This window comes from Phyllobates terribilis, unplaced genomic scaffold, assembly GCF_046119375.1.
Source record: "Phyllobates terribilis strain yellow unplaced genomic scaffold, ASM4611937v1 Scaffold_4__5_contigs__length_816908805, whole genome shotgun sequence".
Taxonomy (NCBI): domain Eukaryota; kingdom Metazoa; phylum Chordata; class Amphibia; order Anura; family Dendrobatidae; genus Phyllobates; species Phyllobates terribilis.
Genome location: NW_027362764.1, coordinates 473,042,001 through 473,069,352, shown reverse-complemented (window position 1 = coordinate 473,069,352; position 27,352 = coordinate 473,042,001). Strand labels below are relative to the sequence as shown.

General features: G+C 46.8%; 1 protein-coding gene across 1 annotated transcript in view; it reads right to left on the bottom strand.

Moving 5' to 3' along the window:
* EXOC2 (exocyst complex component 2) overlaps positions 1–27,352 on the bottom strand; it is a 227,716-nt gene that overhangs the window by 59,336 nt on the left and 141,028 nt on the right. Inside the window, exons 14-15 of the mRNA XM_073678693.1 lie at positions 22,174–22,331; positions 3,205–3,326 (exon numbers count right to left, since the gene is read on the bottom strand). Of these exons, the coding sequence (XP_073534794.1) occupies positions 3,205–3,326; positions 22,174–22,331 (280 nt within the window). The remainder of the gene's footprint in view (positions 1–3,204; positions 3,327–22,173; positions 22,332–27,352) is intronic.

Below are 27,352 nucleotides of genomic sequence, written 5' to 3'. Positions count from 1 at the left end.
CCTCTTCTTAGGTCAGTACTATAATTTAAAGTACCGTATATTCCGGCGTATAAGACGACCTGGTGTATAAGACGACCCCCCTACTTTCCTGTTAAAATATAGAGTTTAGGATATATTCACCGTATAAGACTACCCCTTTTCCAACGCATACCAAACACCGGTAAAAATTAAAAAAAAACAGATTTGAATTTAACATGGTCCTTTTTTAATTTAAATTCTTATGACATGCAGGTATATAGCAGGAAAACTGTCACTCATAAACATATTAAAATAGGGGGGACCCCACGTCATTTTTTGGGGGGGTCCCCCATTCTAATAGCTAGTAAAGGCTAGGTATTCAGCTGGGGGCTGATATTAGTAGCCTGGGAAGCTCCGTGGGTTTTACCCCCTTCCCAGGCTTCAAACATCTGCCCCAGCCGTCTGCTTAACCTCCGCTAGAGACTATAATGATGGTGGATCCCACGCCAATTTTCTTTTTAAAAAATCCTTTATTTTAACAATAAATGACAATTGAGGGGTTAATAAAGATGCAGTCCCTAAATTATTATTAATTTTGTAATTAATTTTTCCCAAAAATGTTGACGTGGGCTTCGCCATATTTTTGTGTCCAGCCAAGTACAGCAGGCAGGAACGGGCTGCCCCCAACCACCAGCTGCCTATTTGTACCTGGCCGGACACAACAATATAGGGAAGCCCTTTTTTTTTTTAATTATTTCATGAAATAATTAAAAAAAAAAGACGTGGGGCTTCGCCCTATTTTTGTGTCCAGCCAGGTACAACTAGGCAGCTGGGGGCTGGAATCTGCAGCGCAGGGAGGCCCAAGCTTTCTGGGCCCCTCCCGCTGCAAATTGCAGTCCGCAGCCACCCCGGAAAATGGCGCGTTCATAGAAGCGCCATCTTCTGGCGCTGTACCCAACTCATCCAGGGCCCTGGTGCGGTGGCTCACTGGGTAATAAAGGGGTTAGGGCCAGCTTGGCATTATCAGCTGGCCCTAAGCCCGAAATTCATGGGGTCACGCCAATATTAGACATGACCACCATGAATTTCTAGTAAAGTAATTAAAAAAAACACAACACCCAGAATAAAGTCCTTTAATTGAAATAAAGACACAATTTTTTAATGTTCTAAATTAAACCATACTTACCATCACGCCCATTCCAGCTGAAGCCAACGATCTCCTGCAATAAAAGTAAAATAATAAAGCAACCTCATCCTTACCTTTCCATGGTTCCCAGGACCGGTCCAGCTCTGCTACATTCACATGACAGGCTGCACCGCAGCAGAACGCTGCCGTTCAGCTTGCCATGCGGCAGACACTGAGAAGCGCAGGCTTGCTTGTGCTCCTCAGTGTCTGACTGTGACGGCATCCAGATGAGCCGAGATCATGTCCAATGAACTCGGCTCACCTCATGCACGTCACTGACAGCGTGGGAAAATTCTCCTGCTCCCCGCATGCGCAGTAGAAGTTTCCCACGCTGTCAGTGACGGACGTCCATGAGGTGAGCTGAGTTCATTGTCGGCTCATCTGGATGCCGTCACAGCGAGACACTGAGGAGCGCAAGCATGCCTGCGCTTCTCAGTGTCTGCGGGATGACAGGCTGGATGGCGGCGTTCTGCTGCGGTCCAGCCTGTCATCTCGATGTAGCAGAGCTGAAGCTGTCCTGGGAACCATGGAGAGGTAAGGATGAGGTTGGTTTATTATTTTTCTTTTATTGCAGGAGATCGTTGGCTTCAGCTGGAATGGGCGTGATGGTAAGTATGGTTTAATTTAGAACAATAAAGAATTGTGTCTTTATTTCAATTAAAGGACTTTATTCTGGGTGTTTGTGTTTTTTTTAACTTTGACTATGGGGTTAGTAATGGGGGTGTCTTATAGACGCCTCTCCATTACTAACCTGGGCTTGATGTCAGCTGGCATTATAAGCTGACATCAACCCCAACCCTATTACCCCACTGCCACCGCTACAGGGCAGCGTGGAAGAGCGAGGCTAAGTGCCAGAATTGGCGCATCCTATGAATGCGCCATTTCTGGGGCGGCTGACGGCTGGTGTTTCTAGCCTGGGAGGGGGCCAATATTCATGGCTCCCTTCCTGGGCTATTAATATCAGCCCCCAGCTGTCTGCCTAGCCTTTGCTAGCTATTAAATTAGGGGGGACCCCACGTCATTTTTTTTGGGGGGTCCCCCATTTTAATAGCTAGTAAAGACTAGGTATTCAGCTGGGGGCTGATATTAGTAGCCTGGGAAGCTCCGTGGGTATTACCCCCTTCCCAGGCTTCAAACATCTGCCCCAGCCGTCTGCTTAACCTCCGCTAGAGCCTAAAATTAAGGGGAACCCCACGCCAATTTTTTTAATAATAAATCCTTTATTTTAATACTAAATGACAAGTACAGTAACCAACACTATCACTGTACTTCATATATATGTGGCTGACATGTTTCTATCTATCTAATCTATGTATGATTCTCTATTCTTTCTGTTATAAATTGTCGGGTACAGATGCTGAATTGCCGGCCGGCTTTTTTAAAGAGACGGTGCATGAAAACACTATTATTTGTTTTAATAAATCCTTTACACTAAATGACAAGTACAGTAAGCAACACTGTCACTGTACTTCATATATATGTGACTGACATGTTTCTATCTATCTAATCTATGTGTGATGCTCTATTCTTTCTATTCTAAATTGTCGGGTGCCGGCTTATGCCGCTGCTGAATTGCCGGCTTTTCATATATTGTCACAGAAGCGATGCGAACTTCCCAGCTCCGGACACAGCGCAGCGCTTCTGTGACAAGTGAAAGCTGTCGGCACAGAAGCCCTGCGCTGTGTCCGGAGCTGGGAATACGCAGCGATGTGTCCGTTTCAGCACAGAAGCGCTGACTGTCTGGACCTACCGCCGCCGTATTTTAACTCCCTCCACCTTAAATTAACTCCGACATGGCAGGGATACGGCCACGGCAGCTTATTAACACCCCCAGAGTATCCCCGCATGTCAATTTCTGAAAGTTTAAAAGCATTACCGGCGTATAAGACGACCCCAGACTAGACAGAAGATTTTTCAGTCTTCAAAAGTCGTCTTATACGCCGGAATATACGGTATCTATAAAAGATCCTCACAATACTAGGACTACATTTAATCCAGCAGTTAAAAAAATATATAACTTACAGAATGAAAATACTAAAATATGGAGGGTGCACATGTACCTTCGGCGGTATGCTGCAAGGTGACCTTGACACATGTCTCTCTCAGTTCCAATATGAGGTCTTGTATAGACTGCAGGATATCATTGGGGATCTCAAGAGCAGTGAGCGATTCATACGTATGCCTACACATACCAACACATAAATGATTGAGAAAATAATTAATATATTTATGGGTAATATGTACACAAATATATACAAAATATAACATTTATCTATATTTAAAGAGTGAACATCATTTTAATTTAGTAATTTTGATTTCATATATCAATAGCACATGTCAAAATAAGAAACTTTGTAATATATCTTAGAGTCATCAGCTTCTTCCTCTTGGACTGATCATTCATCCTAAATATTTTCAATTCATGGGTAAAAGCTGCCTTCTGCGTCTACAGATTTTCCCATTACTGACAAAGAAGATAATAGCTGGTGCTCAAAGGTTTTATAATAGGAAAGCTTCTGGGTCTTAAAGTTGGGTATTCGATTTTTTTCTTTTTATGCATTTACCTTGTGTTTTTTTTGGCTGATATACATCATTGTGAGTCACATACATTATGCTAAATGAAGATAAAGACTTGGAAAGTGTTTTGAAATAACTTTTTCTTGTAGATTTACCTTTACATATACATTTGTCTAGATGACCTGCTTGTAGTTTACTATTCACCGTGCTTAATGAGAATATGTTAGGGGGCTTAGGATTTGCTGCTAAAATGTGTTTTTTAAGAAGATTTAAATAAAGTATTTGAAACTTTTTGTCACGAGTGTGTCAGAGGTGACAGACAGTCGTCCTGCAGTTGGTTGCAGGAGATCTCTACGTTTGGCTTAGCGGCTACCTCCCTCTGGCTAATTAGCTCCCTGGCCTGAAATATCTGGTGTGTCTAAGAGGGAGGTGCCTGCGATATTCATTACTACTTGTGAGGCTTTAGCAAAAGCAGTACTCTATGGAGCTTGAGGCTGTGTGCACATTTGGCTGGAGTCGTCTAAAGCTAAGCAATCCCCCCGTTTGTGCACCCTTGTTGTCTATAGAGTTTAGTGGAGATCGACTAGTGCTCATCTCCTCCCTTCCCTAGCCTTAGCCATACGCCAGGGAAAGTCAAACGAGGCATGCGTGCGGCGATTGGTGAAGAGACAATATAGGGATGGTAGTTGAAACAGGGTGACACTAGACCAGACTAGGAGGTCTCCACTCCCCCCTTTCCCTAGTATCTGGGCTCCCTTTCCCTCTTCCCTCTGTGTTGCACTAAATCTTTCCCACACCCTGAATGACACTTTTACCCCCAAGTGCAAGATGACCATTTCTTAGAATCGGTGCAGCCATGGACTAGCTATATAAGGTGCACTGGGCATCTTATAGCCGAGTCTGACCACAACCTCAGGAGCGGTAAGCACTTTCACCAAAGTTGCTCATAATGTTCTATGAACTGCAACAGTCTTCTCAGGAGAACTTGCAGCAGAATGTCTGGGTCTGCCTCTAGCTCCTCCCTCCATAGAATTTTACAAGCACCAACTGTCATATCCTATCTCAGAAATAGGAAAATTGGTGTTCACTCAATACTGCTTTTACTGCTTTTACCAATGAATTGAGTGAAAGATCAGATCAGGCGGAAAAAGCTGATTTCTCTCATGAGATATATCACAAAGTTGCTTATTTTAACGTGTATTGCTGATTCATGAAAAAAAACAACTGTTAAATACTCGGAAATAATGAACAAGAGACAGCTATCCGCCTGCCTACCACAAAAGGTGATGCTCTGAGATTTCTGTCCATCTTTATTCATTCCAGCCAATGCTATTTGACATTTCCCTTTCAGGGTATGTGCCCACGATCCGGAGCTGCTGCGGGTTTGACACTGCGTGTTATGCAGCGTCAAACCTGCAGCGTCCAGATGTTACAGCATAGTGGATGGATTTCTAGAAATCCCATGTCCACTATGCATCTCCGTGCACCTGCGGAAACTGACATGCGGGGAGTGTCTTTCAGACCCACAGCATGCTAATTTCTCCTGCGGGTCCGCATGTGGATTTTCCCCATAGACTAACCTCTATGAGAAAAGTCCACATGTGAAAAAAAAAAATATGGCGCCGCTCATTTGCATAATGAGCGGAAGCCGTGCAGCTATTCCTCAGTGTCGAGGCCGTGGGCGGCACCTGACCGTATGCACATATCCTTACATGGATTTAGTTATGCAAAACTAATTTTCTTGGTGATATTATTCTACTTTTAAAGCTTTTGGCCAGTGGTAGAGAACTAACAGATCACAGCCTTAAATGAGTAACCGTCGTTTTACATTTTATTACATAAATAAATAGTACACGTGAAAATAAGTAACTTTGTAATACATCTTATTAGAGAAATCTCCTTCTTTCTCCTCCTGGACTGATCAGTCATTCTCAAAATTCTCAGGTAAAATCTATATTTAGTGACGACAAATTTTAAAATGACTGACACAGAATGTTATCAGTAGCAACGGTCATCTTCTATGTAGTGGGGAGAATAAGGAGGAAGGAGGATCCCTACCTACAGCTCCTCCTCCCTCTCCTCCCCAAGGAGATGACAGTTGCTACGGATAAGATTCTTTGCAATCAGTAGCAACTGTCATTTCCTATATGGCGGAGAGGGACGAGGAGAAGGGAGGAGTAAAAGCAGAGCTCATCCCTCTCCTGTCTGCATAGAATTTCATCAGTAGCAGCTGCCATCTCCTATCTCAGATATATAGCAATCTGTCTTAACTAGTGTTGAGCATTCCGATACTGAAATATCGGGTATCGGCCGATATTCGCGGTATCGGAATTCCGATACTTTTGCAATATCGTATACCGGAATCGGAAGTTCCCATAATGCAATGAGCCATTTTCATTTTATTCAGCCAATGAGGATCCTAAGAAGTGTGGGCACATCCTGTAAGGCATGTAGGCATCTTAACTAATGGCATGGCTGTGATTGGCTGCTGAAATGATGTCATGATGCACTATAAAAGCCGCCGCCGCCATTTTGAGCTCACTCTGCTGTGAATTCAGTTAGGGATAGGATGCTGTTGTTCTGAGGGACAGTTTTAGCTACCTATTTGCTCTATTCTGCTTTACCCAAGTTACTTTATAAATCGCTGTGCCTTGCAGTGCTAGTGCACAGTTCTCTGTGCTGTTCACCGCTGTCTGCAAGGTCTCTGTGTGTGAGTGCAGCTCACCCTGTAGTGTGTGCTTCAGCCACGTCTGGTTATAGTGCACTCAGTGTGTGTGACTGCCTCATACATTGTCCTTTTTTGCCAATTCATAATTTTTCCTGATATCTCCTATTAGTGTGGTGGTTCCATCCGTATTCAGCTAAATTGGTTCCAAACACACTATATAGGAGTAGATAGAGAAATTTTTTTGGTCTTGCAGCGCTAGTGCAGTGCTCTGCATCTGTACTGTTCACCGCTGTCTGCAAGGTCTGGTGTGTGAGTGCAGCTCACGCTGTAGTGTGTGCTTCAGCCACGTCTGGTTGTAGTGCACTCAGTGTGTGTCACTGCCTCATACATTGTCCTTTTTTGCCAATTCATAATTTTTCCTGATTTCTCCTATTAGTGTGGTGGTTCCATCCGTATTCAGCTAAATTGGTTCCAAACACACTATATAGGAGTAGTTAGAGGAGCCTTTCTGCAGCATTGGGCCCTGCAGCCCCAGCCAGATTAGTATTAGCCTATTTTTTGCAGCCTCATCTATTGCATTGTAGGTTACCTTCCTACATTGTAATAGCTACAAAAAGTTTGTGATACTATCGTTATTACATCTTTAGGCACATCCAGTGTCTTTTTGTGACAAAAAAAACCTAAATAAAGTTCACCAAACACTCCACTTTACAGTTGTGTAGGCCACATTAGCTCATATTAAAGTCTAGTCCACACTTTATAAAATTAGTGCTTCTTATACCTGTTAGCAGCTGTTCAGGAATAAGCACACTAAGCCCTTAGTACTTTTCTACCAAGATGAAGAAGGCAGGGAGTAAGGCATGTGGTTGTGGGCGTGGAGTTTCTGCAGGGAGAGGACGTGAGGATTCTGTGCCTGCAGGGAGAGGACGTGGGGATTCTGTGCCTGCTGCGGGCACCAGTGACTCAGCATCCCCCAGTTTTACCAGGGAACAGTCCTTTATGCGCAGTTTTGTAGGAGCTAGCCGTACCCCACTGCTGCGGGAGGACCAAATTGAAGCCGTTGTCGGATGGATGGCAGCTAACGCATCGACTTCAATAAGTTCCAGATCCTCTCAGGTCCTGAGCACTGAAGAGCACCCATCTGTCTCTTCACCACCTGCCAAACTGCCCAGGCAGTCAGAGAGCCCTGGACAGGAGCCATCTCTACTTCTGTTCTCTGAATCTCTTGGCTTGGAAAGAGGGGGCCAGCCAAGCAGAATTCGAGAATTTGAAGAAGAGGTAGTATGCAGTGATGCGCAACAGTTTTGTCTCTCTGAATCTGAAGAGGCGGGTGGGCCAGTGTCTATGGTCAGCAGCACACCTCAGTACGCATCTGATGATGAGACTCAGGTGCCACTTTCTGGTGCGTACTGTGCTGTCGAGACTACCCAGGAGAAGCAGTTGTTTGAAGAGGGTGGTGTAGATGATGAGGTCCTTGACCCATCATGGCGTGAGGGACAGAAAGGTGGTGGGAGCAGCTCTGAGGAAGAGATTCCCCGAACAGCCCAAAAAGGAGGGAGAGGGAGGGGGCAGACTTGGTTGCCTGTAGCCTCCACTTCGGCACCCATTAGGAGCATGGCTCTTCCAAAATCCAAAGCGGGCGCTCCCAAGACTTGCAGTGCCTGGTCCTTTTTTGACACAGTTGCAGATGACATTTGCTTTGTCAAATGCAAGCTGTGTAATCAGAAGGTGAAAAGAGGGAAAAGTGTCAGCAACCTCAATACCACAAATATGTGGAAACATGTGCGGACCAAGCACGTGGTGGAGTTACAAAAACACACTGAAGACCTAGGCCAACCTACAGCGCCACCTACCACCTCTTCAGCTCGTGTTGTAGCCTCTTCCTCCAGCTCACACACAGCTGGTTCGGCTTCCTCACAGGATCGCCATGGAAGAATCTCTGGCACTGTTGTACAGAGACACAGTGTAATTCCACCCACAGCACCACTTTCCCAGTCATCCTCACACTCCCAGGCCAGTCTACAGCCATCGTTAGCACAGGCATGGTAGAAAAGGCGCCCATACTCGGCAAACCACCCCCGAGCACAGGCTCTGAATGCTGGCATTGATAAACTACTGGCCCTTGAAATGCTATCATTCAGGCTGGTGGAGACTGACACATTCCGTAACTTTATGGCATTGGCAGTCCCACAATACAACGTGCCCAGCCGATTTTATTTCAGCAGGCAAGCCGTCCCTGCCCTGCAACATCATGTGGAGGGAAAAATTAAACATGCGCTACAAAACGCCGTCAGTAGCAAGGTCCACCTGACCACCGATGCGTGGACCAGTAAGCATGGACAGAGACGATACCTTTCCCTCACTGCCCATTGGGTAAATGTTGTGGAGCCGGGTACAGATCTTGAGAGTGGCGCTGTACGTGTTCTGCCAACTCCAAGGATTGCAGGAATCCAGTCTGTACACATTGACTCCTCCTCATACTCCAGTTCCTCTGAATCAGCGCTGCAGGAGCCGTCACGGTCTACCTCCACATCGACCCGTGAACGGGTTACCTGTTATGGTGACCAATATGAGCACAGCCGTGGCCAAAAATCAACAGGCCGTTTTAAAATTAATTTCTTTGGGGAATCGAAGCCACACAGCGCAGGAGCTCTGGAATGCCATCAAGCAGCAGAGCGACGTGTGGTTTGTGCCAGCGAATCTCCAGCCAGGCATGGTAGTGTGTGACAATGGCCGAAATCTGGTGGCAGCTCTGGGCCTAGGCAACCTCACTCACATCCCATGTCTGGCACATGTGCTCAACTTGGTCGTGCAGAGTTTTTTGAGGGACTATCCGGATCTTGATGCACTGCTTCACAAGGTCCGCATAGAGTGCGCTCACTTGCGGCGTTCCAGCAATGCAAGATCACGCATTGCAGCGCCGATTACACCTTCCGGAACATCGCATCATATGTGACCTACCCACCAGGTGGAATTCAACGTTACATATGTTGGAGAGGTTGTGTGAGCAGCAGGCAGCAGTAATGGAGTACCAGCTGCAGCAGGCGCAAACAAGTCGCAGTGTGCGCCGTTCACACTTCACCACCACTGAGTGGGCCTCTATGAAGGACATTTGCCACGTTTTGCGTGCCTTCGATTATTCCACGCGGATGGCGAGTGCAGATGATGCACTAGTCAGCATGACTATCCCCCTTATCAGCCTGCTTGAAAAAACACTGTAAGCACTAAGGGTCGAGGTTTTGGAAGAGGTGGAGGATGAGGAGTCACAAATGCCATCTGCTTCTCTACAGTCTGCGCAACGTGGTTCCTCACAAAGGCCTAGGCAGGGGACACTTTGTGAGGAGGATGAGGAGGAGTCAATGGATGAGGAAGACATCTGTCCAGAGGAGGGAGGTACACAATGCTCTAGTAGTCAGTATCTAGAGCGAGGGTGGGGTGATGCAGAGCAGGCAGAGATCACGCCTCAAGCAGGGGACAGCGTTTCTTGGCCAGTTGGCAGTCTGCAGCACATGGTTGATTTCATGCTGCAGTGCCTGAGAAACGACCGCCGCATCGCCCACATTCTCAACACGGCTGATTACTGGGTGTCCACCCTCCTAGATCCTCGCTACCGGGACAACTTACAAAGCCTCATAACACCGTTGAACCGGGAGCGTAAAATGCGGGAGTACCAAGACGCACTGGTGCATTCCATCATGTTCTCCATTCCAACCGAGAGCAGTGCTGCTAGTGCTTTACAAAGCAGCTCAGTGCGTCGAGGCAGTGGAGGAAGCTCTGCACAAAGAGGGAGCAGAAGCAGCGCCTCAGCACAAGGCAAGACCAGTATGGCCGAAATGTGGCAAAGTTTTGTGTCCCCGCCGCCACAAATGTCTACACCATCACAGACGGCTCCAGTCAGCAGGAGGCAACGTTTCCGTCAGATGGTGACAGACTACATGTCTTGCCCTCTTAGTGTACTCCCAGACGGCTCTTCTCCCTTCAAGTTTTGGGTCTGTAAGCTAGATACATGGCCAGAGCTAAGTCAGTATGCATTGGAGGTGCTAGCTTGCCCTGCTGCTAGTGTATTATCGGAACGCGTCTTTAGTGCCGCAGGTGGTGTACTAACAGACTGTCGCATGCGACTATCCTCCGATAACGTTGACCGGCTTACTTTTCTCAAAATGAACAAGGCCTGGATCTCTCATGAATTTGCCAGTCCTCTTCCAGAATAAATAATTGTTGGCAAAAGTATCCAGGTCTCCTGTTCTGTTCATGTTTCTACCACCTGAACTGTAATCCCTGAGCTCCAACACCGCCAGTTGGCGCTCGGAAGTGCCGTCTGCACAGTCAACACTTGCTGCCGTGTCATTGGGGTTCAGTAACGTCAGCTGTTCCCCGGCTGTGCGGACGGCAATTTCTCCTGCTCTGTCCACATTCTCACTACTACAGATTTTAAAGTTGCTCCAATTACACCTCTGGCTCCTCTGTTTTCAGTATTATCCCTGAGCTCCAACACCGCCAGTTGGCGCTCGGAAGTGCTGTCTGCACAGTCAACACTTGCTGCCATGTCATTGGGGTTCAGTAACGTCAGCTGTTCCCCTGCTGTGCGGACGGCACTTTCTCCTGCTCTGTCCACATTCTCACTACTACTGATTTAAAACCTCCTCCAAATACACCTCTGGCTCCTCTGTTTTCAGTATTATCCCTGAGCTCCAACACCGCCAGTTGGCGCTCGGAAGTGCCGTCTGCACAGTCAACACTTGCTGCCAAGTTATTGGGGTTCAGTAACGTCAGCTGTTCCCCTGCTGTGCGGACGGCAATTTCTCCTGCTCTGTCCACATCCACTGTACTACTGATTTAAAACCTCCTCCAAATACACCTCTGGCTCCTCTGTTTTCAGTATTATCCCTGAGCTCCAACACCGCCAGTTGGCGCTCGGAAGTGCCGTCTGCACAGTCAACACTTGCTGCCATGTCATTGGGGTTCAGTAACGTCAGCTGTTCCCCTGCTGTGCGGACAGCAATTTCTCCTGCTCTGTTCACATTCTCAGTACTACAGATTTTAGAGTTGCTCCAATTACACCTCTGGCTCCTCTGTTTTCAGTATTATCCCTGAGCTCCAACATCGCCAGTTGGTGCTCGGAAGTGCCGTCTGCACAGTCAACACTTACTGCCGTGTTATTGGGGTTCAGTAACGTCAGCTGTTCCCCTGCTGTGCGGACGGCAATTTCTCCTGCTCTGTCCACATTCTCACTACTACTGATTTTAAAGTTGCTCCAATTACACCTCTGGCTCCTCTGTTTTCAGTATTATCCCTGAGCTCCAACACCGCCAGTTGGCGCTCGGAAGTGCCGTCTGCACAGTCAACACTTGCTGCCGTGTTATTGGGGTTCAGTAACGTCAGCTGTTCCCCTGCTGTGTGGACGGCACTTTCTCCTGCTCTGTCCACATCCACTGTACTACTGATTTAAAACCTCCTCCAAATACACCTCTGGCTCCTCTGTTTTCAGTATTATCCCTGAGCTCCAACACCGCCAGTTGGCGCTCGGAAGTGCCGTCTGCACAGTCAACACTTGCTGCCATGTTATTGGGGTTCAGTAACGTCAGCTGTTCCCCTGCTGTGCGGACGGCAATTTCTCCTGCTCTGTCCACATCCACTGTACTACTGATTTAAAACCTCCTCCAAATACACCTCTGGCTCCTCTGTTTTTAGTATTATCCCTGAGCTCCAACACCGCCAGTTGGCGCTCGGAAGTGCCGTCTGCACAGTCAACACTTGCTGCCATGTCATTGGGGTTCAGTAACGTCAGCTGTTCCATTGCTGTGCGGACGGCAATTTCTCCTGCTCTGTCCACATTCTCACTACTACAGATTTTAAAGTTGCTCCAATTACACCTCTGGCTCCTCTGTTTTCAGTATTATCCCTGAGCTCCAACACCGCCAGTTGGTGCTCGGAAGTGCCGTCTGCACAGTCAACACTTGCTGCCGTGTTATTGGGGTTCAGTAACGTCAGCTGTTCCCCTGCTGTGCGGACGGCAATTTCTCCTGCTCTGTCCACATTCTCACTACTACTGATTTTAAAGTTGCTCCAATTACACCTCTGGCTCCTCTGTTTTCAGTATTATCCCTGAGCTCCAACACCGCCAGTTGGCGCTCGGAAGTGCCGTCTGCACAGTCAACACTTGCTGCCGTGTTATTGGGGTTCAGCAACGTCAGCTGTTCCCCTGCTGTGCGGACGGCACTTTCTCCTGCTCTGTCCACATCCACTGTACTACTGATTTAAAACCTCCTCCAAATACACCTCTGGCTCCTCTGTTTTCAGTATTATCCCTGAGCTCCAACACCGCCAGTTGGCGCTCGGAAGTGCCGTCTGCACAGTCAACACTTGCTGCCATGTTATTGGGGTTCAGTAACGTCAGCTGTTCCCCTGCTGTGCGGACGGCAATTTCTCCTGCTCTGTCCACATTCTCACTACTACTGATTTTAAAGTTGCTCCAATTACACCTCTGGCTCCTCTGTTTTCAGTATTATCCCTGAGCTCCAACACCGCCAGTTGGCGCTCGGAAGTGCCGTCTGCACAGTCAACACTTGCTGCCGTGTTATTGGGGTTCAGTAACGTCAGCTGTTCCCCTGCTGTGCGGACGGCACTTTCTCCTGCTCTGTCCACATCCACTGTACTACTGATTTAAAACCTCCTCCAAATACACCTCTGGCTCCTCTGTTTTCAGTATTATCCCTGAGCTCCAACACCGCCAGTTGGCGCTCGGAAGTGCCGTCTGCACAGTCAACACTTGCTGCCATGTTATTGGGGTTCAGTAACGTCAGCTGTTCCCCTGCTGTGCGGACGGCAATTTCTCCTGCTCTGTCCACATTCTCAGTACTACAGATTTTAGAGTTGCTCCAATTACACCTCTGGCTCCTCTGTTTTCAGTATTATCCCTGAGCTCCAACATCGCCAGTTGGCGCTCGGAAGTGCCATCTGCACAGTCAACACTTGCTGCCATGTCATTGGGGTTCAGTAACGTCAGCTGTTCCCCTGCTGTGCGGACAGCAATTTCTCCTGCTCTGTCCACATTCTCACTACTACTGATTTTAAAGTTGCTCCAATTACACCTCTGGCTCCTCTGTTTTCAGTATTATCCCTGAGCTCCAACACCGCCAGTTGGCGCTCGGAAGTGCCGTCTGCACAGTCAACACTTGCTGCCGTGTTATTGGGGTTCAGTAACGTCAGCTGTTCCCCTGCTGTGCGGACGGCACTTTCTCCTGCTCTGTCCACATCCACTGTACTACTGATTTAAAACCTCCTCCAAATACACCTCTGGCTCCTCTGTTTTCAGTATTATCCCTGAGCTCCAACACCGCCAGTTGGTGCTCGGAAGTGCCGTCTGCACAGTCAACACTTGCTGCCATGTCATTGGGGTTCAGTAACGTCAGCTGTTCCATTGCTGTGCGGACGGCAATTTCTCCTGCTCTGTCCACATTCTCACTACTACAGATTTTAAAGTTGCTCCAATTACACCTCTGGCTCCTCTGTTTTCAGTATTATCCCTGAGCTCCAACACCGCCAGTTGGTGCTCGGAAGTGCCGTCTGCACAGTCAACACTTGCTGCCGTGTTATTGGGGTTCAGTAACGTCAGCTGTTCCCCTGCTGTGCGGATGGCAATTTCTCCTGCTCTGTCCACATTCTCACTACTACTGATTTTAAAGTTGCTCCAATTACACCTCTGGCTCCTCTGTTTTCAGTATTATCCCTGAGCTCCAACACCGCCAGTTGGCGCTCGGAAGTGCCGTCTGCACAGTCAACACTTGCTGCCGTGTTATTGGGGTTCAGTAACGTCAGCTGTTCCCCTGCTGTGCGGACGGCACTTTCTCCTGCTCTGTCCACATCCACTGTACTACTGATTTAAAACCTCCTCCAAATACACCTCTGGCTCCTCTGTTTTCAGTATTATCCCTGAGCTCCAACACCGCCAGTTGGCGCTCGGAAGTGCCGTCTGCACAGTCAACACTTGCTGCCATGTTATTGGGGTTCAGTAACGTCAGCTGTTCCCCTGCTGTGCGGACGGCAATTTCTCCTGCTCTGTCCACATCCACTGTACTACTGATTTAAAACCTCCTCCAAATACACCTCTGGCTCCTCTGTTTTCAGTATTATCCCTGAGCTCCAACATGCCAGTTGGCGCTCGGAAGTGCCGTCTGCACAGTCAACACTTGCTGCCGTGTTATTGGGGTTCAGTAACGTCAGCTGTTCCCCTGCTGTGCGGATGGCAATTTCTCCTGCTCTGTCCACATCCACTGTACTACTGATTTAAAACCTCCTCCAAATACACCTCTGGCTCCTCTGTTTTCAGTATTATCCCTAAGCTCCAACACCGCCAGTGGGCGCTCGGAAGTGCAGTCTGCACAGTCAACACTTGCTGCCATGTCATTGGGGTTCAGTAACGTCAGCTGTTCCCCTGCTGTGCGGACGGCAATTTCTCCTGCTCTGTCCACATTCTCACTACTACTGATTTTAAAGTTGCTCCAATTACACCTCTGGCTCCTCTGTTTTCAGTATTATCCCTGAGCTCCAACACCGCCAGTTGGCGCTCGGAAGTGCAGTCTGCACAGTCAACACTTGCTGCCGTGTTATTGGGGTTCAGTAACGTCAGCTGTTCCCCTGCTGTGCGGACGGCACTTTCTCCTGCTCTGTCCACATCCACTGTACTACTGATTTAAAACCTCCTCCAAATACACCTCTGGCTCCTCTGTTTTCAGTATTATCCCTGAGCTCCAACACCGCCAGTTGGCGCTCGGAAGTGCCGTCTGCACAGTCAACACTTGCTGCCATGTTATTGGGGTTCAGTAACGTCAACTGTTCCCCTGCTGTGCGGACGGCAATTTCTCCTGCTCTGTCCACATTCTCACTACTACAGATTTTAAAGTTGCTCCAATTACACCTCTGGCTCCTCTGTTTTCAGTATTATCCCTGAGCTCCAACACCGCCAGTTGGCGATCGGAAGTGCCGTCTGCACAGTCAACACTTGCTGCCGTGTCATTGGGGTTCAGTAACGTCAGCTGTTCCCCTGCTGTGCGGACGGCAATTTCTCCTGCTCTGTCCACATTCTCACTACTACAGATTTTAAAGTTGCTCCAATTACACCTCTGGCTCCTCTGTTTTCAGTATTATCCCTGAGCTCCAACACCGCCAGTTGGTGCTCGGAAGTGCCCTCTGCACAGTCAACACTTGCTGCCGTGTTATTGGGGTTCAGTAACGTCAGCTGTTCCCCTGCTGTGCGGACGGCAATTTCTCCTGTTCTGTCCACATTCTCACTACTACTGATTTTAAAGTTGCTCCAATTACACCTCTGGCTCCTCTGTTTTCAGTATTATCCCTGAGCTCCAACACCGCCAGTTGGCGCTCGGAAGTGCCGTCTGCACAGTCAACACTTGCTGCCATGTTATTGGGGTTCAGTAACGTCAGCTGTTCCCCTGCTGTGCGGACGGCACTTTCTCCTGCTCTGTCCACATCCACTGTACTACTGATTTAAAACCTCCTCCAAATACACCTCTGGCTCCTCTGTTTTCAGTATTATCCCTGAGCTCCAACACCGCCAGTTGGCGCTCGGAAGTGCCGTCTGCACAGTCAACACTTGCTGCCATGTTATTGGGGTTCAGTAACGTCAGCTGTTCCCCTGCTGTGCGGACGGCAATTTCTCCTGCTCTGTCCACATCCACTGTACTACTGATTTAAAACCTCCTCCAAATACACCTCTGGCTCCTCTGTTTTCAGTATTATCCCTGAGCTCCAACATCGCCAGTTGGCGCTCGGAAGTGCCGTCTGCACAGTCAACACTTGCTGCCATGTTATTGGGGTTCAGTAACGTCAGCTGCTCCCCTGCTGTGCGGACGGCAATTTCTCCTGCTCTGTTCACATCCACTGTACTACTGATTTAAAACCTCCTCCAAATACACCTCTGGCTCCTCTGTTTTCAGTATTATCCCTGAGCTCCAACATCGCCAGTTGGCGCTCGGAAGTGCCATCTGCACAGTCAACACTTGCTGCCATGTTATTGGGGTTCAGTAACGTCAACTGTTCCCCTGCTGTGCGGACGGCAATTTCTCCTGCTCTGTCCACATTCTCACTACTACAGATTTTAAAGTTGCTCCAATTACACCTCTGGCTCCTCTGTTTTCAGTATTATCCCTGAGCTCCAACACCGCCAGTTGGTGCTCGGAAGTGCCGTCTGCACAGTCAACACTTGCTGCCATGTTATTGGGGTTCAGTAACGTCAGCTGTTCCCCTGCTGTGCGGACGGCAATTTCTCCTGCTCTGTCCACATCCACTGTACTACTGATTTAAAACCTCCTCCAAATACACCTCTGGCTCCTCTGTTTTCAGTATTATCCCTGAGCTCCAACATCGCCAGTTGGCGCTCGGAAGTGCCGTCTGCACAGTCAACACTTGCTGCCGTGTCATTGGGGTTCAGTAACGTCAGCTGTTCCCCTGCTGTGCGGACGGCAATTTCTCCTGCTCTGTCCACATTCTCACTACTACAGATTTTGAAGTTGCTCCAATTACACCTCTGGCTCCTCTGTTTTCAGTATTATCCCTGAGCTCCAACACCGCCAGTTGGCGCTCGGAAGTGCCGTCTGCACAGTCAACACTTGCTGCCGTGTCATTGGTTTTCAGTAACATCAGCTGTTCCCCTGCTGTGCGGACGGCAATTTCTCCTGCTCTGTCCACATTCTCACTACTACAGATTTTAAAATTGCTCCAATTACACCTCTGGCTCCTCTGTTTTCAGTATTATCCCTGAGCTCCAACACCGCCAGTTGGCGCTCGGAAGTGCCGTCTGCACAGTCAACACTTGCTGCCGTGTTATTGGGGTTCAGTAACATCAGCTGTTCCCCTCCTGTGCGGACGGCAATTTCTCCTGCTCTGTCCACATCCACTGTACTACTGATTTAAAACCTCCTCCAAATACACCTCTGGCTCCTCTGTTTTCAGTATTATCCCTGAGCTCCAACACCGCCAGCTGGTTCTCGGTAGTTCCATTTGCTCTTGTACCTTCTACTACCCATCCGGGTTCCAGTACCGTCAGCTGGTTCTCGGCAGTGCCTTTGGATTAGGTGCCTCCTTCTCGGTATCCAAGTTCCACCAACGTCTGCTGGTTCTTGGTAGTGCTTTCTGGCACAGGTACCTCCTGCTTAGTAACCGAGTTCCAGTACTGTCAGCTGGTCTTCGGCAGTTCCATTGGCTCTTGTACCTTCTGCTACCCATCCGGGTTCCAGTACCGTCAGCTGGTCCTCGGTAGTTCAATTTGCTCTTGTACCTTCTACTACCCATCCGGGTTCCAGTACCGTCAGCTGGTTCTCGGCAGTGACTTTGGCACGGGTACTCCCTCCTGCCCAGCCTGGTTCCAGCACGCCAGCTGTTTCCGGGTAGTGTCAACGTCACTTTGCCTCCAATGCGTTGTCCTGTCGTGTTGCGGTCGGGTTAGCCGACTGTATGGTGCCTGCAATTTAGGTGACTCCTATATGGGCTGCGGGATCAGGCAATGAAGGCTGGTTCCATAGTGCCAATAGGACAAGCAACCCCTGTAGGACTGTGGGTTTTGGTAACTGCGGCCGGCTCACGGCCTTGAACTTTTTTTTACATGGGTACCTGCTGCTACCCATCCGGGTTCCAGTACCGTCAGCTGGTTCTCGGCAGTGCCTTTGGATTAGGTGCCTCCTTCTCGGTATCCAAGTTCCACCAACGTCTGCTGGTCCTTGGTAGTGCTTTCTGGCACAGGTACCTCCTGCTTAGTAACCGAGTTCCAGTACCGTCAGCTGGTCTTCGGCAGTTCCATTGGCTCTTGTACCTTCTACTACCCATCCGGGTTCCAGTACCGTCAGCTGGTTCTCGGCAGTGTCTTTGGCACGGGTACTCCCTCCTGCCCAGCCTGGTTCCAGCACGCCAGCTGTTTCCGGGTAGTGTCAACGTCACTTTGCCTCCAATGCGTTGTCCTGTCGTGTTGCGGTCGGGTTAGCCGACTCTATGGTGCCTGCAGTTTAGGTGACTCCTATGTGGGCTGCGGGATCTGGCAATGAAGGCTGGTTCCATAGTGCCAATAGGACAAGCACCCCCTGTAGGACTGTGGGTTTTGGTAACTGCGGCCGGCTCGCGGCCTTGAACTTTTTTTTACATGGGTACCTTCTGCTACTCATCCGGGTTCCAGTACTGTCAGCTGGTTCTCGGCAGTGCCTTTGGATTAGGTGCCTCCTTCTCGGTATCCAAGTTCCACCAACGTCTGCTGGTCCTTGGTAGTGCTTTCTGGCACAGGTACCTCCTGCTTAGTAACCGAGTTCCAGTACCGTCAGCTGGTCTTCGGCAGTTCCATTGGCTCTTGTACCTTCTGCTACCCATCCGGGTTCCAGTACCGTCAGCTGGTTCTCGGTAGTTCCTCAGCTTTCTTGTACCTTCTGCTACATTTCCAAGTTCAAGCTTTTTGAAATGGTTCTTGGTAATCACTCTGGATCTCCCTGACGAGGACCCTGAAGACAACGACCCTGAAGACGAGGACCCTGAAGACCACCCCGAAGAAGACGAGGACCCTGAAGACCACCCCGAAGAAGACGAGGACCCTGAAGACCACCCCGAAGAAGACGAGGACCCCGAAGACAAGGACCCAGAAGACCAACCCGAAGAAGACGAGGACCCCGAAGACGAGGACCCCCGAAGACGACGACCCTGAAGACCACCCCGAAGAAGACCAAGAAGATGACCCTGAAGAAGTTGACCAAGGGGACAAAGAAGAGAAGAAAAGCACCTAGATTCAGAAGAAGAAGAGACAGAAAACCAAGAAGCAGAAATACAAGAAGCTGCAGAACAAAAAGCGGAAGAACATTAAGCATAAGACTAAAAATCAGAGCAAAAGATAATATCTAAATTATAAGCAGAAGATGACTAAGCAGTGTATGGGGGTGAGTCCGTTCCTCCTCGTGGTGCCCCTGGAAAAGACCTGCTGCTGCAGGCCAAACTGAACGCGGACAAATCCTGTTGTAAATCTTTTGTGACGGGCAGAACGAAAGGTGTAATGTCCAACCTTTTATAGATAACAACTACAGGAATGCCTGTCACAAATAAGAATATGATGAAGAAGAAGAATATGAAGAAGATGAAGAAGTAGAATATGAAGAATGTAAAAAAAAAAAAGAATAATACGAAGAAGGTGAAGAAGAAGAAGATGAAGAAGGTGAAGAAGAAGAAGATGAAGAAGGTGAAGAAGAAGAGGATGAAAAAGATGCTGAGGATGATGAAGGAGAAAGTGTGGGAGAAGTAAAAAAGAAGGTGAAGAGCATGGAAGTAGTGAAACATAAATATCTGACAAAATATAAAAATACTTAACATAGTCAATATTTCCGTAACTCAGAACGTCTTAAAAAAAATATTAATTCCTGCTATTCCATTTGATTGGGCTAAACCTCTATGCCTTTATTGTCTCCCCCACCTCCCCCAATACATTCTACATTATTCTTAGTTGTTTTCCTTCATGTAGAATTAACCTACAAGGAAAGAAAGGGTTTATTTTCATTCCGATATTTCTGTCCCATTGACTTGCATTGGTTTCCGGTATCGGAATCGGCGATATCCGATACTTTTTCGGTATCGGTCCGATCCAATCCGATCCGATATTTCCCGATATCGGAAGGTATCGCTCAACACTAGTCTTAACTGAATACAGATTTTACCTGTGAAGCAGATTTCTCTAATGAGAAAAATTAGTTTCTTATTTTGACATGTACTATTGATTTATCAAATAATAATTAAATTGGCGGTTACTCTTTCAGTGTGGTATGCTTAGTGTGTCCGAGCAGATCAGTGCACCTTCCCACTCCCTTGTTATTCCTATATCTCTGTCCCCCTCTTCCATGATGGACAGTGCTGACCCTTGTAAACTGTGCAGGCACAACTACTCGCATGACCTCGTGATCTCCCGCTCCCATGAAGCGCACCCCAACAAATTCTCTCCATCTATGGCCCATTTAGCAAAGTAAATGGTGAACTTGAACGTCTGCGGTGATGATGCAGGTAATTGGGATTTGCAGTTCCCCGTGCTGTTCTGCTCTAAGAAAGAGCTGAAACTAACAGCTTTGGTTCTTAGTGCAGATTGCTGCCTCCGATTCCATGGTTTAACCCTTTGATTACTGGGGGCCATGACTGCAGCACGATTAAAGGGGATTCTTCTCTTTTGAACAGGTCATCAGGCTTCCCCATGATGAGATCGCAGAGAATACAGGTATCCTAGAATGGACCTCTTGGTTGCCCGCTCAGTTAGCCTGCTATTAGGGCATGCTAAGTGTTGCCCTAGCAACAGACTGTGTCATACTTACTAGCGCATACATTATAGGTTTGCAATAGAGAGCTACAATATTTTTAATCCTATTAAAGGCTTACAATGTAATAAAATAAAAAAGTCAGTCAAAAATGTATAAAAAATGTTTTAAAAAATATATTTTATGGACAGCACGGTGGCTGAGTGGTTAGCACTGCAGCCTTGCAGCGTTGGGTCCTGGGTTCAAATCCCACCAAGGACGACATCTGCAAGGAGTTTGTATGTTCTCCCTGTGTTTGTGTGGGTTTCTTCCGGATTCTCCGGTTTCCTCTCACACTCCAAAGACATACTGATATTAAATCTAGATTGTGAGCCCCAATGGGGACAATGATGACATCTGTAAAGCGCTGTGGAATATGATGGCACTATATAAGTGAGTAAATAAATAAATTGTGCCCATAATACATAAAAGCAAATAATATTACACATATGATCCACATCACATTCCCTAACTGTAATAACTTGAAGACTTAAAGTGAACCTGTCGCCAGTTTTACAGTACACACTGCATACATGATGTAGATCTTTTGAACCTGAACAGACTGGTGGACTTTTTTTCCCCTTTCGGTTTAATCAATTTTATATTTTTAAGGATCAGATTTTTTACGAATGCAAAGATCCCACATATGCTTATTATTTAATTTTTTTTTATCACGGTAGATAAAGGAAGAGGGGTGATTTGACTTTTTATAAACATCTCTTTTTACTTTATCTTTTAGTCCACTTCGAGAACTTGAACCTGTGATTGTCTGATCGCTTGTACTAAATACTGCAATACCACAATATTGCACTATAATGTAAAAATCATGGTGTCCTCCACATGCTGGTCTTCAAAGGAGAACAGTCATAGCAGCCCCGGCTCCCATGGCAGCCCATCAGGACCCCTCAATCAAGTTGTAGGGGGCTGATGGGCATGTAGAATGGAGTGCCCACAGACCATGCTCTGTAAATGGCGCTGTCAGAGATTGACATTGGCATTTAAAGGATTAGCAGCAGTGGGTGGAGGTCCGCTATACTCGCTGCTGCTAGTCAGACGCTGGCGGTGTATTACAGCCACTGTCTATTAGGTATAATGCAGGTTCTGGAGCCCGTATCAAACACAGGGATCCGATAAATGTACTAGTATGTCCAATCTCAGGAACCACTCACCTAGCCTGATCTGACATTGCCCCTCCTTTTTAGTGAGCTCTCACACTGCTCAGTACAAGCAACAGCTGTCGGGCAAGCAGAGAGATTGAATACAGAGACTGGATGAAACTGGTGTACTTGCTTTAAAAATCCATGTAAAAATGACTTTATAATTCTGATAATAAAATTTGCATTTTATGAGTCTAGCTAAAGAGTGAGAGCGCTCATGAGTCCAAGAGATGTATTTATTTAATGTCTGCAGTTTAATTTATTTATGGCTGCGGAAATACTGGGAAAAAAAATCCTGATCATTAAGACCTAAATAGGCCTGGTCATTAGAGAGAAAAGGCTAGCATAATAAACAGAATACTCACTTACCTCACAGTCTGAACAACATGAGCTAACCAAGGTCCAGATAAGTCAGCCTTCGGTCCCCAACCTCCATAAGTTGACAAATCGACTTGACTAAGAGTGGTTGGGAGTAAAGCTCCCCGGATAAGCTTCACCAGACACTGCATCACGTCCTGTATCATTTTCTAAGTCACAGAAAATACATAACAAGAATTATAATAACTAGTCAATGTGTCTCCAGCTGGGATGAATGGACTTTAGAATGCAAGGGGCTGAATCAGCACATCTTAGGCTACGTTCATATTACGTTTTACCCTCACGTCAATGCTCAGTCGCGGCTTATAGCTGAAGCTTTGGAGAATGGGATGCAGGAGTGTGCGCTGACAGGGACACTGACTGTCATGATGCAGACTGAATCACTGTATGCTCTGTCGGACATCATTTTGGCTGTATCCACCTGTTTTAGGTGGGCTCTAAGACGTGGTAAACTCCATCTTGGAGCTTCAAAAAATGCAGATACAGCCGAAAATTGTGTCACACAAAAAAGAACTCCAACTGCATTATTACAGTCTATGGTCCAATCAGTGCATACACCCGCATCCAATTATACAGGGCTTCAGACATACAGTACAGACCAAAAGTTTGGACACACCTTCTCATTTAAAGATTTTTCTGTATTTTACTGACTATGAAAATTGTACATTCGCACTGAAGGCATCAAAACTATGAATTAACACATGTGGAATTATATACTTAACAAAACGTGTGAAACAACTGAAAATATGTCTGATATTCTAGGCTCTTCAAAGTAGCCACATTTTGCTTTGATGACTGTTTTGCACACTTTTGGCATTCTCTTGATGAGCTTCAAGAGGTATTCACCAGAAATGGTTTTCACTTGACAGGTGAAATTATAGACAGGTGCCTTATAAATGGGGTTGGGACCATCAGTTGTGTTGTGTAGAAGTCTGGTGGATACACAGCTGATAGTCCTACTGAATAGACTGTTAGAATTTGTATTATGGCAAGGAAAAAGCAGCCAAGTAAAGAAAAACGAGTGGCTATCATTACTTTAAGAAATGAAGGTCAGTCAGTGCTAAAAATTGGGAAAACTTTGAAAGTGTCCCCAAGTGCAGTTGCAAAAACCATCAAGCGCTACAAAGAAACTGGCTCACATGAGGACCGCCCCAGGAAAGGAAGACCAAGAGTCACCTCTGCTTCTGAGGATAAGTTTATCCAACTCACCAGCCTCAGAAATCGCAGGTTAACAGCAGCTCAGATTAGAGACCAGGTCAATGCCACACAGAGTTCTAGCAGCAGACACATCTCAACAACAACTGTTAAGAGGAGACTTTGTGTAGCAGGCCTTCATGGTAAAATAGCTGCTAGGAAACCACTGCTAAAGACAGGCAACAAGCAGAAGAGACTTGTTTCGGCTAAAGAACACAAGGAATGGACATTAGACCAGTGGAAATCTGTGCTTTGGTCTGAGGAGTCCAAATTTGAGATCTTTGGTTCCAACCACCGTGTCTTTGTGCGACGCAGAAAAGGTGAATGGATGGACTCTACATGCCTGGTTCCCACCGTGAAGCATGGAGGAGGAGGTGTGATGGTGTGGAGGTGCTTTGCTGGTGACACTGTTGGGGAGGCATACTGAACCAGCATGGCTACTACAGCATCTTGCAGAGGCATGCTATTCCATCCGGTTTGCGTTTAGTTGGACCATCATTTATTTTTCAACAGGACAATGACTCCAAACACACCTCCAGGCTGTGTAAGGGCTATTTGACCAAGAAGGAGAGTGATGGGGTGCTACGCCAGATGACCTGGCCTCCACAGTCACCAGACCTGAACCAAATCGAGATGGTTTGGGGTGAGCTGGACCGCAGAGTGAAGGCAAAAGGGCCAACAAGTGCTAAGCATCTCTGGGAACTCCTTCAAGATTGTTGGAAGACCATTTCCGGTGACTACCTCTTGAAGCTCATCAAGAGAATGCCAAGAGTGTGCAAAGCAGTCATCAAAGCAAAAGGTGGCTACTTTGAAGAACCTAGAATATAAGACATATTTTCAGTTGTTTCACACTTTTTTGTTAAGTATATAATTCCACATGTGTTAATTCATAGTTTTGATGCCTTCAGTGTGAATGTACAATTTTCATAGTCAAGAAAATACAGAAAAATCTTTAAATGAGAAGGTGTGTCCAAACTTTTGGTCTGTACTGTACACTGCAAGAAAAAGTGCACACACCCCAGAGATGAACAGTGGCCAAGTTCCCTAATTATTCCATGGCTGGCCAACCAATGGGCATGTGGCGTTACAATATGTCCGATTGCTTGTCCTCACGGGAGATAAGTTGCTGTCAAAGGCGTCAAGCAGCACTGTATTCCCTTTTCCCAAGTGGGAACATGGATGCTTGGGAGAACCAAGCATGTGTGTGTTAGAAGTCGGGCTAAACGACATCTACGGTAGGTTCACCTTAAGGTTCATAGTGTTACAATCATCTGGAATTCAAAACTACACAAAACAATACCTTATTAAAGTATCTTTTCATTACCAGGAATTTAACATTTGAGTTCAGGTAAAAAGAAGTGCAATAAAGAGAAACCCCTGGCTTATGTATACGGGGCGAGGGTGATGGTCAGGAGGAATAGAGGTTGGCCGACAACCATCTAAAATCTTTGACCGCACCCTGGAACATCTGCCTGTAGATGGGCTTATGGCTCGGCATTTATCCCTGCTTATGTCACCAGGCTTGTCAAAGAGTCAGACAGTGACTTATAGGGTAAATACTTTTCCTAGTTGGTACTTGTAAGACTGTCTCTCTAGCAGAATGAAAAAAACTGTTGGCACACTTTTCTCACAGAGAGCATTGCCTGCAAGGGTCCGTTTAGACCAGGGGTGGGGAACCTCAGGACCCCAGGCTGTTTATGGCCCTCAATGACCTTTTATCCAGCCCCCGGGCAGATTCCTGGGGACCGCAGTGCTTGGGCCAGCAGCTGTATTTTGACAGCCAACTGCCCTTTAATTTCTTCTTGCTCTGTGAGCATGCGCACGCAGTGTTCACTACTGAATGCGGAGGCACATGTAATGAAAGATTACGTCCTGACACCAGTGCCTGCAGGTGGACATACTTTGTGGGTGGAGATAGCATGCGATTTGTACAGCCCCGAAGGATGATATAAATATCCAAATGGCCCCTAGCAGAAAAAAAATTCCTCACCCCTGGTTTAGACAAACCGACCAGATGCACTAAACAACTGCCAATCTGTAAATATTTACCGATTGTCAGTCGATTAAAAGCCTGTTTACACTGCGCTAGACGATGCACACAATCAGTAATAGATAGCAAATGTTGTTCCTATCTTCAAAAAGGGGAAGAAGGTGGACCCAGGGAACTATAGGCCGGTGAGTCTGACTTCTATACCAGGAAAGATCTTTGAAAAAATTATTAAACAACATGTATGTAAGTACATGGATAAGAATGAAGTGATTAACCAGAGTCAGCATGGGTTTGTAACTAACAAGTCATGTCAGACTAACTTAATTTCCTTCTATGACAGAATCACTGACTGGGTGGATCAGGGAAATGCTGTAGATATAGTATATCTTGACTTCAGCAAAGCATTTGACAAAGTATCTCACACCATCCTTATTGAAAAAATGACCAAGTATGCAATGGACCAGGCAACTGTTAGGTGGATTCATAACTGGCTTAGTGATCGGACTCAAAGGGTGGTTGTAAATGGCTTCACATCCAGCTGGATGAATGTCTCAAGTGGGGTACCACAGGGCTCCGTCCTGGGACCTGTATTGTTCAACATCTTTATCAATGATTTAGAGGAAGGAATTGAGGGTAAACTGATTAAATTTGCTGATGACACAAAGCTAGGAGGGATAGCTAATACTAGAGAAGAGAGAGAGAGGATTCAAAAAGACCTAAATAAACTGGAGCAGTGGGCAGCAACCAACAGAATGGTTTTTAACAGGGAAAAATGCAAAGTACTACATCTGGGCAATAAAAATGAAAAAAGCATATACAGAATGGGAGGAATAGAGCTAAGCAACAGTACATGTGAAAAAGACTTAGGTATACTAATAGATCATAGACTGAACATGAGTCAACAGTGTGATGCAGCAGCAAAAAAGGCAAATACAATTCTGGGATGTATTAACAGAAGCATACAGTCTAGATCACGTGAAGTCATTATCGGTCTTTACTCCTCTTTGGTCAGACCTCATCTGGAATACTGTGTACAGTTTTGGGCACCACATTTTAAAAAAGACATAGACAAACTGGAGCAAGTTCAGAGAAGAGCGACCAGAATGGTGACTGGTCTGCAAACCATGTCCTATGAGGAACGGTTGCAGGATTTGGGAATATTTAGCTTGCAAAAAAGAAGACTGAGAGGAGACTTAATAGCTGTCTACAAATATGTCAAGGGCTGTCACATTGTAGAAGGATCATCTTTATTCTCATTTGCACAAGGAAAGACTAGAAGCAATGGGATGAAACTAAATGGGAGGAGACACAGATTAGATATTAGAAAAAACTTTTTGACAGTTAGGGTGATTAATGAGTGGAACAGGCTGCCACGAGAGGTGGTGAGTTCTCCTTCAATGGACGTCTTCAAACAGAGGCTGGACAGACATCTGTCTGAGATGATCTAGTGAATCCTGCTTTGAGCAGGGGGTTGGACCAGATGACCCAGGAGGTCCCTTCCAACTCTACCATTCTATGATTCTATGATTCTATGCTCAATGCCCAGACAGCTGTTGTTTTTCAGCAGAACGACTCCTGTTTACACTACAAGATCATTGTGAAATGAGCATTCTTAAAGGGGATGTCCAGTCTAATACGATAAGTCTGCAGGCACTCTATGTTACTGCAAACTTGTGAATCTTCACATCGCGCACACACTGAGCTGTGAGGATTCTCTGGTGTCAGTAATGGGAACAGTGGTCATGTGACCGCAAATATATGATCTGCATCCTCCCGGCCAGAATCCGACTATAATGTTTCCGTTCCTGCATCATACACTTGCAATGAGCACGTCAGAAACAATCTAGTCAGATTCTGGCCAGAAGTACGTATACTCGATACATGTGGTCACATGAACGCAGTTCCTGGCACTGAGACCGCAGAATCCTCACGATGCTCAGTGCACGCCACGTAAGGATTAACAAGTCTGCAGTCATATAGAGTGAC